At 31.9% G+C, this 17150-nt stretch overlaps 1 protein-coding gene across 1 annotated transcript; it reads right to left on the minus strand.

Moving 5' to 3' along the window:
* Nucleotides 1-1629: 1629 nt before the first annotated feature.
* LOC120072222 (epidermis-specific secreted glycoprotein EP1-like) lies at nt 1630-3349 on the minus strand. The gene has a single exon (XM_039024639.2). It carries the CDS (start codon nt 3049-3051, stop codon nt 1732-1734), a length of 1320 nt encoding a protein of 439 aa, XP_038880567.1. The 5' UTR covers nt 3052-3349; the 3' UTR covers nt 1630-1731.
* Between the last annotated feature and the right edge of the window lie 13801 nt (nt 3350-17150).

Here is a 17150-nt window from a genome sequence, read left to right on the forward strand (position 1 = left end):
CCAAGAACTAAAGTTATGAAACAGAAGAGAAAATTGAAGGAAAAACAAGAGTAAGTGAAAGATTGAGAACTGTTGGAATAATTGGAAAAAAAAACAAGCAAGCAAAGAGCCATCACTTCGTTCTTGCTAACTTATTATTCAAATATAGTATGTTGCACTTAGAAGGTTGGGGAGGAGGATTTGTTCCTACTAATTCATTATCCAAATACAATGTATTTTCATACCTCGAACGAACACAAAGACATGCTTAACAACTACACATATATCATTTTGGGGGCATTCTGATAAAACCAACATCCATCTCAATATATTGTCAACCGAGATAAGTTAGATTGCGAGAGGAAAAAGTTTACATTGAATATGTTTCACAAATGGTTGAAAATTTTCATTCCATGTTCCATCAAACAGAAGTCTTATTCATCGTAAAGCCAGTAAAAACAGTACAAGAAGAAAGTATGACAAACCAAAATCGAGTTCTAAACTTATGTGTCGATAATAAACATTTTTTAAAAATATTGAATCACAAAGATTGAGATTGATTTAAATATGATAAGAATTGGTATAAATTTTGAAATTAGTAACCAACACAATGAAAATTTTGAAAATATGAAAAAAAGATAAAAATTAATTTGACGAGAATATATTGAAAATAATGAAAAAAAAAAATATTTATTGTTCCAATTATACATTTTATTTTATTATCATTGCTAACCAATTTTGTGTTTGGTCTCGACCATCTTCTTATTTATCTTCTAAAATTTGTTAATTTGATCGAAATTTGAATCTCTGATTGAATACAACTTGGTTTTGATTTATGTTGCCAAAATCTACCCTTAACTGTATAAAAAGTTTTAATTTCATTTGAAGGTACTTTTGTACATCAATCCTTATATATAATTGATCTAATATAAGGTTTTAATTTCATTTGAAGGTACTTTTGTTCATCAATCCTTATATATGGTTGATATAATATAAATAAGAGTTCTTCTAATTCAGTTAAAATAGGAACAAAGATTTGAATTTTCGACTTTAAAAAAATGGTGACACTATAACTATGAAGTTAGCTTCAATTTAGTTAAATGAGGTCAAATAATTAATAAGAAAATATAACCAAGATGTCAAAGTTAGAATAACTCACTCCCGGAATTATTGAACAAAAAAGATCTATTTACAAATATTTAATTTAATTTAATTTAATCTTTTAATGTTTATTAATAAATCAATATTTAGATTAAATATTGGCTATACATTACTATTTAAAAAAGTATTTTATAATTATCATAGTAAATATACATATATATTTATAATTATTTGATAATAATTAAGTTAACTATTCAAATTACTTATTTTTTTTACTTTGACAAGTGTGAACGAGAAAAATTGAATACTTAATTTCTTAGTCTATTAACATCATAGTTATTATTTTCTTGTTCCCTAAACACAAACTAAAACGGCGCTCAAATTCTCATACCATAAAAACACATATAGATTTAAATTTCTACTTCTCTATTGGTGATGAATCATTCAACAAAAAAAAAATATCACATTAAAACTAATGATAAAAATTTGTAAGAAAGGATGCAACATAAATACTATTCCAAAATTTCACCTAAGCAAAAAGAAAAAAGGTTACGCGAACAATTTTATTTTTACCATTATTACACAAACATTTTAAGACACACATATTCAGAAATTACATAGAAAGAAAGAAGAGCCTAATATTATTAAAGTCTACATATTGGGTGTTTTGATGAATCCCAAATGAGTGGAATTATCAACTTTGATCAAAGTCTTCAACTCATTTGCAACCCAACAAAGTGAGCCTCTGGTTTGGTAAAAATAACCCAAACACTTACAATCCAAATTGCACTTTTTCTCGCACTCCTTCTGTCCCATTGGCCCTTCTCCTTTGTTATACTTAGTCAAAAAATGATCCACACCTTCAAGTTTATAGTAATGGAAGCTTTTAGGATCACATGAACTTACCTTCTTCGCCATACACATCTTGCTCCATCCCAGCAGCCCCTTCTCCGTCGGGCAGGCCACGCACTGGTTCTCCTCACACACCCCCAACTGCCCGCATCTCTCCGGCCACTGGCATTCGTTCTCCGTATTCGATTCCCTATCGAAGAGCGTGAACGAAATCTCCGACGGGCCCCAATCCACTTTGTCGTTGTATGTGAACAGCCTGACGTTGCCGTCGATTCCTAATCGGAGGAATGTTAATGTGCTATTGTATTTTGGCCGTGTCAGAATTGTGCCGCCGGTCTCCGTCGATCCTGCGACTTCGTAGTTCAAGTTCAATTCGGTGGCGAATCCTTGGTCTGGTTCTACTTCGGCGTTGAGAGTGACTCTTGAGAGAGTGCCTTTTTGGATTGTGAACCAATTCGAGGATGCGAAGTAGCGCATTGGTTTTGGAGAATTCGGGCTTTTGTAGTACAGAGCTAGGGCTTTTCTTTCCATCACGAAACTGTAAGGTCCATTCACGTTCGATTTCTCCGATGCGCGGCTTACTAGCTTCATTGCGCCGCCGAGACGGAGCGATTGGCCGACAAGGAGTGTATCCGTGGGCGAATCGAAGCTCTGCCAAACGAATTTGCCGTTGGAGTCGAGGAGCACCATGTTACCGTTCGGGAGCAATTCCAATCTGACGACGCCTTTGTTGGCGGTGTTCGATTGCCATACGACGGTGCCGTCAGATTCGGCGAGAACTAGGTTTCCGTCGGCACCGAGAGAGAATGTGGCATTTTCGCGAACCGGATGGCCGCGATTGGCTTCCCAAACCCACCGCATTGCAGATTCAGAGCGGAGAATCGCCATTCGAAGAGCGAGCGTATATGCATTCGGCGTCGTGTTGTAGAACATGAGCTGAAATGGCGAGTTGCTGATGCTCAGGGGTCTGTAAGTTGCGTCATACTCGACGATGAAAACGCCGAAGTCGCCTTCATTGACGAACCTGAAGGTCTCGTTGGGAGGAACGAGAGCAAGGGAGAGGGAAATGAAGAAGAAGAGGAAAGAGAGCAGAAGAGGCGTCAACAATGGAGGTCTCATGTTTAGAAGAAACTCTGCTTTTCTGTAATTCGAAGAAGACTAGATGATGATGGGAGGAAGAAGATGATCTTTATTTATAGAAGCTGAAAAAGTTTATTAATGTATTTGATTTTGAGTGCTGTTTGGGCTGTAGCTGTTCTTTTTTTTTCGCGGAACCCGCACTTTCTTTGAACATTGAAGAAAGTCATGGTTGGCTGGCTAAATGAATCTCATCAATCGTCTTCAACCTTTAGATTTATTACATTTTATTTGTAACATTAAATATGTCTACTTTAATAATAAAAAAAAAGTTATGTAGTTTAAATCCCTTTATTCTAAACCGTATTTAAGAAAAATTATTTAGTTTGGCCTTTTATTCTTAAAAAAATAAAAAATATATTAAACATTTTTTTTTTTGTTATCTTGTTATTTGTAATGATGCGCTTTGAATAGGCATAAATATTTGGTATGTAAGTCTTTAGAATTGTATGAACTTAACAAAAGGAGTATTGAGATAAATAATATTAAATGGAGACGTGTATTAGATTTGTGATGAGATAGAATTAGAGTTTATAGAATAAACCCATTTGGAAGGTTTGAATACTAAAATATTATAAATTTCAAAGTTTATACAACAGAATGTAATTTTATCACTTGTTATGTGTGCATGTGTTTTTTTTTCTTTAGAACATATTATATTATATTATTGTTAAGATTAATAGACAAGTTAATGATTTTTAAGCATGAGGTTTAGACAATAACAACTTCCAAAATCAAACTTGATATGTAATTATCATAATAAATAGATAAATAGCAATTGTAATAAACTATTCATGTAAAAATAGGAAAGTTTAGAGTGCAATTTAACTTGTTTATTTTGATTATATGCGTAAAAATCTCTTATTTGAATGCCTATAATAAATACAATAATAGTTTGACCACAAGAAAGTTGATCATTTTGGAAGGTCACAACTTTTAAAAAAAAACTTTTAATAAACCTTTGATACATATTTTTTCAAAGGTTAACTTAACCTTCAAAAAGTGTGATCGTGTTGAAAAAAAACTTTTTCAAATGTTTAGTAACTTTCGAATATTACTAATTTTCAAAGGTTCATTTTAATCTTCGAAATTATTTTACAAAGGTCACATGTCTTCCATAATTGGCAAATAGTTTATTGATAATTATTTATTGTCAAATGATTTTTCCAAAGTTTTCATTATTTTGAAAGGCTTGTAATGCTATTTTCAAAGATTTTAAAGCCCTCATAAATAGTTCTTTGTCAACAATTATAATTCCTTCGAAAGAAATATCACCAACATTAAAATTAAAATCAGAACCAAAATTTGTAGTAAGATAAAATGAACAAACAACAATAATCACAAAATTTTCTGTAAACACTACAAGAATTTTACTATCTGCCAATGCAAAAAAACATCGACATATCTTACAAAAAGCGCTGGTAGAAGCTTGGATTGGTCTTCATCTTTGGCCATTTGCGTCATAATGCTGTAAGATATACACCATAAAAGATATATAAAAATCAAATAAGTAGAATATACTCAATTTTACTTGTTTTAAATTAATCATGCATCAAAATTAATAAAATAAACTTATACCTCTAAGAGATAAATCATGATCAAAGAGACAAACTTTATTTTTTAAGGAACTCTTATACAAGAGTACCTCTGAGCGGAAGCAGATCTTTCCAAAAGTATTGTGACAGAATTTTCACATTTACATTCAAACAAACAGATATGCATCAAACTACTAAATTACCGACATGCTTAGAGATAAATAAACAAGAGAACAAGTAAACATACCAGTTGAAGACTCTCTTAAGTAGAAATCTCGCTCTCTCCACGAACGGACACTCTCGCTCTCGCTGGAATGACAAGCTATCGTTCAGCAACACCCGATTGTCTACCACGAACGGACTTCACATGAATAGAAAAAAATGGGGACCACACCACCACTTGGAACCTTTAGTATTCTCGGAGTGAGAATCCAAAAGTGGGTTTTGTTCGGATTTGGTAGAGGGGAGGAGGAAAAGAGATCGTATACAACGATCAAGCAAGTGGGAGAAAGACGTGTCTATCGTATAGACAAGATTTTGATCGTTTAGGTGAGGTACATGATCGTGTAGGAAAAGGTAGGCGATCGTCTATACAATCGTTTAGTAAAAGCTCGGCGCTAAGCGATCGTTTAGTAAAACGTGGGCGATCGTTTAGAAAGCAGCGCGCATGTGTAAACGATCGTCTAGTAAACTCGAGCTATCATATAGGCTCTCAATTCACTAAGTGATAGAATGCAAATACTTTGTGAGCTATTAACTGTGTTCTTTGAAAAATGAAAATATTTTTCATTTTATTCTTCAGTTACGAAAACCGAATGGAACTTCCCACTAAAATTATCCCATAACTGTCCAATTAATAAAATAATAAATATAATCATATTATATTCATTAACCTATAGTTTAATATCATATATCAACCATAGTGTTTTCTTCTCTACTAGATATAAGTCATATTTATATCCATTCTCCTCCAATTAATGTATCTCATACATAAAATCAATCATATCATATATAACTAACTAGTTCAATTATATCATATATAATCGAACTGCCTTTTGTCAATTTGAACATTTTAAACTAACCCAAAAACTGATTCTCAACTTGAATCCAAGCTACCAAGAGGACCTTATGGACCTATGGCTTGAAGCTCTAATGGTACGTGAATAACTAACTAAACTCTTTAGCCACGAGACCCACCATCCGTTAACTGCCAGACATTCTACTAAAGATTGACAGCTGAACTCTCCTTACCATAGATATATTTTCAAGTCCATCGGATATAACCAATCATTAGTACGATAACCCTTCACAGATGCTCGTAAGTACAACTGAGCCAATTTACTGTTTGCCCCTGTAGTTACATCTTACTCCTTAAGTAGCACTAATCCCTCTAATGAACACGTCCTACTATATGTGGACACCTCTCAGGTCATGAAAAGGTGTGTGGCGCCACATCGTTCAAGCCCAGGATCAGCCCTTAAGAGAGCAATCTATCTACTTACCTCTGCTTCGGGGAAGGAGTGAATTCCATCTTGTGTAGCCGAGTTCCCAGCTCTCAAATCAGACGAATCCCCTAAGTGGTAGGTTTGAGTTGGCGACCTGGCCACTCGCACCCATGAAAATCAAAGAACTGCCCTCAATGGCAGGAGTTCCTAACTCACTCAGGATTGAGGTCATGTTACCCATGGTCATCCTAGTAAAGTGAAGTCTTTGTTATGAACGACGTTATATAATGAGACGTTAACACTTCGTGGTCAGGTCTTATACAAACTCTTTGTATAGGACGCCCCCGCTCGCATGTCCCCACACGAATGATTAAGATTAGACCATTTATAGCAAGTTACAACACTTGTAACTATTCTACAAAGCGGGCTACATCCATAGCGTTACCAGGATAAAGTTTCCTTCATATATCCATATACTACAGACCATTTTGGTTATCATTTAAGACATGATCCACTTGTATGTCACCACATACATGCTTAAGTTACATAATAACAACCAGGGATTTTCATTTAATGGTTTGTGGTAAAACAAATAAAATATCCAATGTGCAAAGTCAAGTAGTGAAGAAAATATCATATATTATACATCACAAGCGTTCATATAAACTGTGTTTACAAACTACAAGACATGAGATTTTAGGGCATTATCCCCAACAATTTTTACCACAAAAATAGATTGAGAAGATCTCACAAATTAAAGATGCACAACATAAAATATATAAAGACTTGGGTATAAGAGATGAGAAATAGTATCTTTCTTAGCATCACTGCAACTAAACCTCTAATAAAATGAAGATATATATATATTTTTAAGATTTTCTGAATACTTTTTGTTTTTCTTTAAATGTTCTTTTATAACCTTCGATAAAATGAAGATATTTTTCAAAGATTTTCTCAGTACATTTCTTAAATATATACGTTTTTCAAAAGTTTTTCATAACAAAATGAAGATTTTTTTTAAGGTTTTCTGAATAATATACATTCTTTTCCAAAGGTTTTTTACAACCATTGATAAAATGAAGATATTTTTCCAAAGTTTTCCAAGTACTTTCGATAAATATATTCTTTTTTCAAAGGTTTTTTTTATAACTTTCAATAAAATAAATGTATTTTTCAAAGACTTTCTAAAAATCTCTTATAAATGTATATTATTTTCAAAGGTTTTTCATAATTTTTGATAAAACAGGGTTGAAATAGACCAATTTTGTTGTAGTGAACCTCGTAGACAATATATGCTAATTATGTCCTTAAAAAACGTAGATCATATTTTGTGAAGTGTAATTGTTGAAGATAGTTATTTATTTGTATTAATTGTCGAACAACGAACATAAAAATATTTTTAAATAAAAATTTCGAGAAGAAAGAGACAAACAAGGCATTGAAATGGTGGTCATGGTCCAGTGTCCCATCACATAATTGTCTAATTAATCAATAAATAATTAAAAAAGGACAGTTGGATTGGATTTGGCTCGTGGCCTTGTCGCTGACCAATTATTTTGCATCAAAATCAATTTCTGATTTTATCTAAAATCTTATATTATATGCTTTACGCAATTTTCATACTTTATTTTTTATCCACAACGAAATTCGCTTCTAGAATTTGATCACTACACATTTTCAAATTTTCTTCAACTTATAAGTAACTTTCATAATTAGTTTAGTTTATTTATTTACCCATGACATTACTTTTACACTAGAATATTGAATCTCCATTATAAACATGTTAGTTTTCTTTTTAAAAAAATTAAGACAAAAGAGAGGTTTAAACATTTTTCATGAAGGATATTTTAATAGAAGTCAAACTAGATCGACTATGGTTGATATTAGATCATTATAAATGTTTCATTTATCAATTTTGAGGTTCTTATATAAATTAAAAAATAGTGGTTCACTATCTTGATAGACGAATATGCTTTATTCTTATTTTAATAAAGTTTGTTCTATTCTATTACATTCTAATTGAGGTCATCTTATATATATTGGTGTGGATCGGACTAAAGCTCAGTTCTTAATGATATTTAAAACTAATTAAGCACATGACAATTATCATTTCATCATGTTTAGGTGTAGCTCAATTGACATAAAACTATTCTCTTGAACAAGAGGTTAGAAATTCGAATCTCTTACCTAGCATGTTGTTGAAACTTGAAAAAATGCTCATATTGGCCATAACTCCCATTTGATTGAACTTAAAAGATAATCCAAATTGATAAAATGTAGGATGAAAATTGATACATGTTTTTTGTTTTGCTTTGTTTGTTATTATTGTTATTATGTTTCTGTTTATACAAAAGACATCAATTATGAACTTAACATAAAAATTTGGGCTCTAAATTTTAAAGTGATTAAATAAAAAACATATTGTTAAAATAGGGCGGAAAAAATTTGTATGATAACTAATCAACATAATTATTATTTTATGACACATTATTTTGCCATCTTTTAATTTAAATACACATTTATTTATCTATGTATTTTGGAATATGTTCTAATTCGGTTTATATACTTTCAAATGTCAAATTTCAATTCACATACTTCCAAATAAATCACAATTTTTGTGTACATAATTATTATTAATTTTTGTTAATTTGTTATTATCAGTGTACTGTTGATTTTTTTAAAAATCTTTTTATATATTGTTAATTTGTTATTATCAGTGTATTGTTGATTTTTTTTAAAATCTTTTCATTATATATAAAACTTTTCTCTATAAATTTTGCTTTGGATTATTTTATCGGTAGAAGTAAAATTTTGCATTTAAAAAAAGGCACACGAAATTGTTAATTGAATGCCCCTCGAGACTCAAATCAAGGATCAGCTACATAAAAAGTAGTTTTTTGGGCCAGAGCTGGATGTAAGCTTTTGAACGTTGAATATCCTTCTAAAATATTCTCACCAATCAAAATAATCAAATAAATTGATCTTGTATTGGCTAAAAAACTCACACCGAAATTCATCCCTATCGAACCGTTCATCACCAAGTCGCAACATTGTCACCGGTCAGATTTAGTCTGACGAGCGATCAGACGGCTGAGGATCAAGATGGAGCAAACGAAACAATGTACCGACAAAGCAGTGGATAAAAACTTCTTCCACTACAGCGGTGAGGGGCCCGCCGAGATGGTCATCAGTACGGTCCATACTTCAAGTGGGCTTTTATTACACGTGTACTTCAAGCCAATCCTATCCGTAAGGATGTTAATTATTTTCCAAAAAACAAAATTAACAGCATTATAAATAATATATTTATAATATATACAGTAGAATAAAAGAAAAAATTTAAAAATATATTATACCTTTAAAATATTTATGAATATGGACGAGTTGACTAGTCAATTTTTTATTTTTTTTTTTAATTTTCAATTTACTCCTCTCTTGTTTTGTTGCACGTTTTTTTTAGTCTTTTTATTTTCTTTATTTTCTTCGATTTTTTTTTATTTCCTTCATTTTTCATTTTTTTTCTTTCTCCAATTTTTGTTTCTTTTTAATTTTTAAATTTTTTTTATCCAATTTTTGTTTCTTTCATTTCCTTCCTTTTTTCCTTTCTTTTTCCTCCATTTTTTCATTTTCTTCTTTCTCCGATTTTTGCTTTTTTTTTTTAAAAAAAAAATTATTTTATTCTTTTTTATTCAATATTTTCTTCTTTCCTTTATTTTTTATTTTCTTTTATTTCCTTCTTTTTTTCCTTTCTTTTTTTTTTTAAAAAAATTTTCTTTTCTTTCTTCGGTTTTTGCTTATTCCTTATTCTTTTATTTTATTTTATTTTATTTCTCCGATTTTTGTTTCTTCCATTTTCTTTTTTATTATTTTATTTTCTTTCTCCAATATTTTGCTTCTTCTCTTTCTCTTTCTTTCTTTTTTTTTTTTAATTTTTTTATTTCTCTGGTTTTTGCTTCCATTTTTTCTATTTAATTTTCTTTCCTTTCTTTAGTTTTTGCTTCTTCTCTTTCTCTTATTTTTAAAATTTTTCTTTCCTTTATTTGAAGTTTTTTCTTCTTCCCCCTTTTTTTCACAAGAATCATGAGACTGAGTTTCGTACTCAATACTTGAAAGTACTCAATTCATAAGTGACTTCACACCAACAAGCCAATCATCAAGTTTGATTATTATAACAAATAATATATATAAATAGCTGATGAAAGTCTATCAGTGATAACCACTAATATTTTCTATCATTGATAGCTTAATCTTTGATTATATTTTCATAGTTAATAACCACTTATAGAAATCTATCATGGATAGCCAACTTAATGAATTTAATTAATAAAGTTGAATCTCGAACTAAAATGTAAGTGGAGTGCCTAGAAGTTATCACTAATAACATGTTTATCAGTAATAGAAGCTATAATCGAAAAGAAAAGGGACTTATAAATATTTGGAAAGGACAAAAAAAGGGGCAAAAAGGTGTTCAGTGGCTATGATTGATAGAAGCTACTACTGATAGCATGTTATCGATGATAGAAACTAACCGATAGCACGTTATCGGTAATAGAAGATACCCGATAGCACGTTATCGGTGATAGAAGCTACCACTGATAGCACATTATCAGTGATAGAGAACTATCACTGATAGCATGATATCCCCGAGATAATTGATAGCATCTTATCAATGATGTCATCAGTGAAATAAGCTATCACTAATAACCACAATATGAGTGATATTAGTGATATCGGTGATAGAACTTAGGTGATATCTATATATCGAGTTTTTTTCAAAGATGATAATCATGTTGGATTTTATGTCCTAAAACTCGTAGTTTGTAATATCATATTCTTGTTCAATAAAGCATTTATTGAAAATCTTTAGTAAATTTAAATTCTATATTCATGAATCCAATAAACTAAGGTTCCGAGGCTATTAAGTTTAAGTTTGAACTTTATGTAGTGACATAAATGTGGATCAAGTTCAAATATATATAGCCAAAATGGTCTACAGTATATGAATAAGGTTGGGCGCCTTATTCTGGGGACACTATGGACGCGACCCATTTTGTAGTTAGTACAAACGATGTGATCCTAAACCATTCACGTGGAGACATGAAAATGGGGTCATCCTATGTAAAGAGTTTACATAAGACTGAACCATGAAATAGTTACTTTTACGTTCTAAATGCCCTTTAATGTATAAAACTGACTATTTCGTTAATTGATGACTTAGGTAACTTAATCTTAACCCTGAGCTAACTATGAACTCCTGTTCACTCGAAATTATCCTTAGATCTGCATAGGTGAGGACAACTCATTATCGCTGACCCAATAAGCCTTCTATTTCAAGGGTAAGATCAGGTGGATAGCTGGGAACATAGGGTGCAAGATGGAATTCATTCATACCCGTTATAGGGATAGTAGATAGGTTGTTCCCTTTAGTACTGAATCCAGGTCTTGAACAAGGGGCCCCACCCTCTCATTGGCTCAAGAGGGGTTTGGTTTATAGGTTGGACCTTAAATCAATTATTCATTAGAGGATCAATGGAACTTAAGGAATAAAATGTAGTCTCGGGGGTAAAACAGTTTTTATGACCCAGTCGAGATTACAAAAAACTTGTGAAGGATTAGCTTACTAATCATGGTTATATCAAATGGACACAAATATATCTATAGTGAGGGGAGTGCAACTACGGGACTATAGTGGAATGACCCGTTAGTTAACGAATGTTGATTAGCTCTGTCTAAAGAGTTTAGCTAGCTAATCTCGGATCGTTGGAGCCCATGATCTATAGGTCCATTAGGTTCCCCTACTAGCTAATATGGAATAAATTTAGAATAGAATGATAGAATAATTCGAATTATTCGAATTAGGTGAAGAGAGAGAAACCGACAAGTATATGTGATATAGTGGTCGTTTTTTCAATTTAGAGATACAACTTTAATATTTAAATGTGATTTAAATATCAAGAATGTGAATACGGTCATATTCGGAAGCTCGAAAATAATAGAAATGGTCAAAGATGTAAAAAGTCAAAGAGTTGACTTTTGACTTTGAAAAGTCAAACTTTGACCGACCTTATATTCAAATGTGATTTGAATTTCGAGAAAATGAATGCGGATTCATGCTCGGGAGGTCAAAATTAGTCAACACAAAAAAAATCATAAAAAGTCAAAATGTTGACTTTTTGGTCAAAGTTTGACTTTGACCAAATGACTATTTTGCCCTTTGACTAAAGTTAGTGGGAAAATCCAAACTTTTGTTGGATAATTCCACTAACAAAATAGTGGGCTAGGTGTTGGCTTATAGTGGAGACATTAAGCCCACTTAGATAGTGGATTCTAGGTGTTGGGTTTTTGTGAAGTTTTTTCATGCAATTTTGCATGACCCTTTTCTATGAATATGGGCTTGTGTTTTGGAGATTTTGCAAAATTAGTTTTTAAAATTGGGCTGAAAAAAAACCAAACCCAACCCAATTTCACTATACTTTTTCCATCTATTTTTCTCTCTCTCGGGTTCTTCTTCCATCGGGTCCCACAACCTGGTTCTAAGTCCAGAGAATAGTAGGTCAGCTCTAGTGGTAGTCCGTTCGTGTTCGGGTGGAGATAGATGAGTTTTGGGAGCTTCAAAGGTATTATTTCAAAATAACTCTAATTAATTCTTTTACATATTTATTTTGGGCAATTAGAGTAAAATTGGTTCTTATTTTTGCTGCGCATGTCGATTTTTCCATCAAATCCATTATAGAAGTCTATCATTGATAGCCTTAAGTGTTAATATTTCAAGGTTTATTCTAATTGATGAAAGTCTATTAATGATAGCGAATGATAGTTGCTATCAGTAATAGCCATGATAAAAGATTATTAGTGATAGCTACTGTGTTAATCAAAGTTGTTGGTCTAATTTCAAAGTTGATCACTATTTATAAATCTATTAGCCACTGATAGCCTTAAGTATTGATATTTTAAGGTTGATTCCAGTTGATGAAAGTGAATCAATGATAGCTACTGATAATTGATAGCAAATTAAAAGCTAATATTTCAAGATTGTATTAATTTTTCTCAAATTGAAAGCTATCGCTAATAGCAACTATCATCGATAGCAATTGATAGAAGTTATCAGCGATAGCAGTTGATAGCCGCTATCAACGGCTATCATTGACAGCTGCTATCAGTGATAGCTTATAATTTGAGAAAACCGGGAAGAAGCGAGCAAAATGGTGGCTAGGCATGAGTTTTTTTAGTATTTTACTATTTTTTGATCTATATATGCAATTATTTTATCCTTGTACTATATATTCTATTATTTTGGGCTTGAATTCTATTTATGCAACTAGTCCTTATAAATATGTTAAATTAGATATAATATAGATATCAAATCTTAATGTCTTAAAGACAACAATGTTCAAACTCTTATCACCCCATATGTCACTCTATATGTTACCATCTGTCTCATACCTACACAATATTAGTGTCCATATAAAGCTACTTCTTATTTGTCATTTTTCCTATAAATAGATGCATTTGGTGGATCTTGAGAGAATATATCAATTGGTGACAATTCCATGAATTTTGGAGAAAGTGGAGAATTTTGGAGGATTTTCCTAATTTCTTATTTTTCTTATGTTATTTATTTATGTATTATGCTTTATTAATTTTAGTATTATATTTTCTTGATATCCATATTCCCGTTGCGCCTCATTTTCTACAATATGTTATCAGCACGAGCTTCTTTTATTTCCCCCCCTTAAATGCCATTTTTTTCCTCTTCGTTATATTAATAAATTAAATGTTATTTTGCATATATAGTAAATATTAAATTTCTAATATACATACAATGTTTGTGATAGTGTTGTCATGAAAAACCTTATGAAATTAAAATTCGCAGCCCTTAATTTAGTGACAATAATTATTTGTCATGGGTTCTCGATGCCGAAATCCTCCTAGATGTTATGAACCTTGGGGAAACAATTGAAGAAGAAAATACAACATCCAGTCAGGATATAGCAAAATCTATGATTTTTCTTCATCACCATCTCCATAAGGGATTGAAAATTGAGTATCTTACAATAAAAGATCCTTGTATCTTCTGAAAAAAATTGAAAAAGATATATGATCTAAAGGAACGGTGAAGTTCGAATGCAGCGATCGTCCCAATTTTAGGTTTTCGCATAATTAAAGTTTATAGAACAATAAATATTATGCATTATCAGAAAAGTATAGAATGCAATAAAGGAAGAGGAAGAGTTTGAATCAACTTACCCTTGGAACCAAAACCTTCTTCATGAAAGCCTCCTCTCCGGTCACGATCAATCACGAATCAAAAGGTCATCAACGAGAAAACCACCACACAAAAGCAACCTTCGTACTTTCTGTAAAGGAAGAGAATTCTTAGGAGTGTGTGGGCTCTGTGTTTTGGGAGAGGGAAAATAGTAATTTGAGAGAAGAAAATTATCCTGAAAGATTTTTCGGATGAATTTTTTTTTGAGAGAGTGCTTTGTCAAAAACCATGAAGAAGCGTTAAAACTTCCACACTCACTAGCACTTGAGAGAAATAAGGGGGAAGGGAGATACACCTCCCTCCTCAATTAATTTTCAAAACAAAATTAATTAAATTTAAAATAATTTAATAAATAACAATAATTTAATAAATTATATATATATATATATATATATATATATATATATAATAACCACCTTATTATATAGTATATATTAAACTATATGTTATATCAAATATAACACATAACTTATAGCTTTTATATTGTATCAAAACTATATATTATATCAAATATAACACATAACCTATAGCTTTTATATTGTATCAAATACAAGATAACCTATAGTTTATTTCTCCCAATAATGCATGACATTTAAGTAAAACATATTTATACTAAATTTAATTATATGAATCTCATCCATATAATTAATATTTGAATCATATTCAAATAATTAATTAATCTCAAATGAACTTTATATTATAATGTATCAAATACATTATATTAATTATATCATATATAACTAAATTAAATTAATTATATCACATATGATTAATTTCCTTAGTTAATTTAAAAAATTCAAATTAATCCAAAATTAATTCTCAATAATCCCTGTTAAGCTACAGATGGGACCTTATGAACATGTAGATTAAAGCTCCAATGTTACTTGAATAATTAATTAAACTCCTTTAATTAAAATAATCAACATCCATTAACTATCGATCACTCCACTAAAGATTGAAAGTTGCAATCTTCACACTACAAATATATTTCTGTGTCCATTGGATATAACCAGTCAATAATATGATTACCTTTCACAAATTGTTTGTAAGTATAGTGAGCCAAATTACCGTATTGCCCCTGTAGTTACATCTAACTCCTTAAGTACCACTGATCCATCTAATGAACAATAAGTCATAGTCCAACTATGAACAAACCCTATTGAGACAAAAGAGGGTGTGACACCACATTGTTCAAGCCCCGGAATCAGCCCTTAATGGAGCAATTTATCTACTTAACCTGACATTAGAGAATGAGTGAATTCCGTCTTGTATAGCTATGTTCTGAGCTCCTCAATCAGACAAATCCCCAAAATAGTACGCTTATTGTGTCGGCAATCTGACCACTCTCACTCATACAAATTAAAGGATCGCTTTCATAGGCAGGAGTTTACAACACACTTAGGATTCATGTCATGTCACCTATGGTCATTCTAGTGAAATGTAAGTCTCTACTATTAACGGCGTTATATAAATAGACTATTCATTTCGTTGTCTGGTCTTATACGAACCCTTTTGTATAGAACACCCTTGCTCACATGTCTCTATATGAATGATCAGGATCTTATCATTCGAAGCGCTTTACAACAATTTGTAAAATTTACAAAGCGGGTTTATTCGTAATATCACCAGGATAAGATATACAGTTTTATCCATCTACTACAAACCATTTAGCTTATCACTTAAACTTAATCCACCTCTAAATCTCTACAAACATGTTTAAGCTACGTAAGATAACTTTAGATGTTAGTTTATTGGCTTTGTGAGTCAATGTTACTAAATGTCGAATAAAATATCACATATTTTATTAAATAAATAAATCGTTTGTACATTACAATTACAAACTACAGGACCCACGAGATTTAAGGTATCAACCCCTCCCACTTGTTCTAAAGCTAATGGGGTGTACATCATAAAAGTCACATTAATATAAAAATACACAAAATAGTAAATTAGAGCATAATACGCGCCCAATACAAATCTTTCACTTGTTCTAGACTAGATGTGGCATGTCCCGTAGACCCATACCCTGCAGGTGACCCTCAAAGACCTTAGCTGTGAGAGCCTTTGTAAATGGATCAGCAACATTGTGTGCTGAAGCTATTTTCATGATGATAAAATCCCTTTGATGCACAATCTCTTGAATGAGATGATACTTCCGCTCTATGTTCTTCCTGTATTTGTGACTCCTAGGCTCTCGAGAATTAGCCACAACACCACTATTATCACAATAAAGGGTGATGGGCTTAGATATGTTTAGTACTTCAAGATCAGTCAGGAACTTCCTGAGCCACACAACTTCCTTAGCAGCTGTTAGCTCTAAAAAAGAGCTAAGTTTATGGCCTTAACGTTCCTATATTTAGATAATTCTTGTGCGTTATTTATCTTATTTCGTAGGGGAATTAACCCCATGTAGCAAGTACGATGCAAGGATGAAGAATCAAGCAAAAAAGAAGGAAAAATCAGGAGTCAAATGCACCAAATCGAGCTGAGATGACAAAGGATGATTCTGCCTTGTTTCAGTGTTGCAACGCTCTTCATAATCCTAAGCCCAATGCTCATTCGACGTTGGGAGGTAGTAGCATCGGGCAAGCATCACAATGCTCCGGAGTTAGATCATCGCCTGACGCTTAACTCCAATGCTAAGGGAAAAAATACTCAGTGTTGCAACGTTCCTTCAGAGAGTTACAATGCAAAGAAGATTGACGGAGTTCAACGCCGCGTGCGCGCAATCCAGCGTCAGGGGGGCACATTGTGACGCCTCCTTGACGCTCTCCAATTTGTGCCGCAGCGTTGCAATGCTATTTCCAAGTGTTACGATGCTGCGAGAAGCCTATA

This window comes from Benincasa hispida, chromosome 1 (assembly GCF_027475165.1).
Source record: "Benincasa hispida cultivar pf3 chromosome 1, pf3_genome.v1.1, whole genome shotgun sequence".
In the NCBI taxonomy this organism is placed as follows: Eukaryota; Viridiplantae; Streptophyta; class Magnoliopsida; order Cucurbitales; family Cucurbitaceae; genus Benincasa; species Benincasa hispida.

What these genes read in the sequence shown, in the direction of transcription:
- LOC120072222 (XM_039024639.2), bottom strand. Translation starts at nt 3,051, where the DNA reads ATGAGACCTCCATTGTTGACGCCTCTTCTGCTCTCTTTCCTCTTCTTC.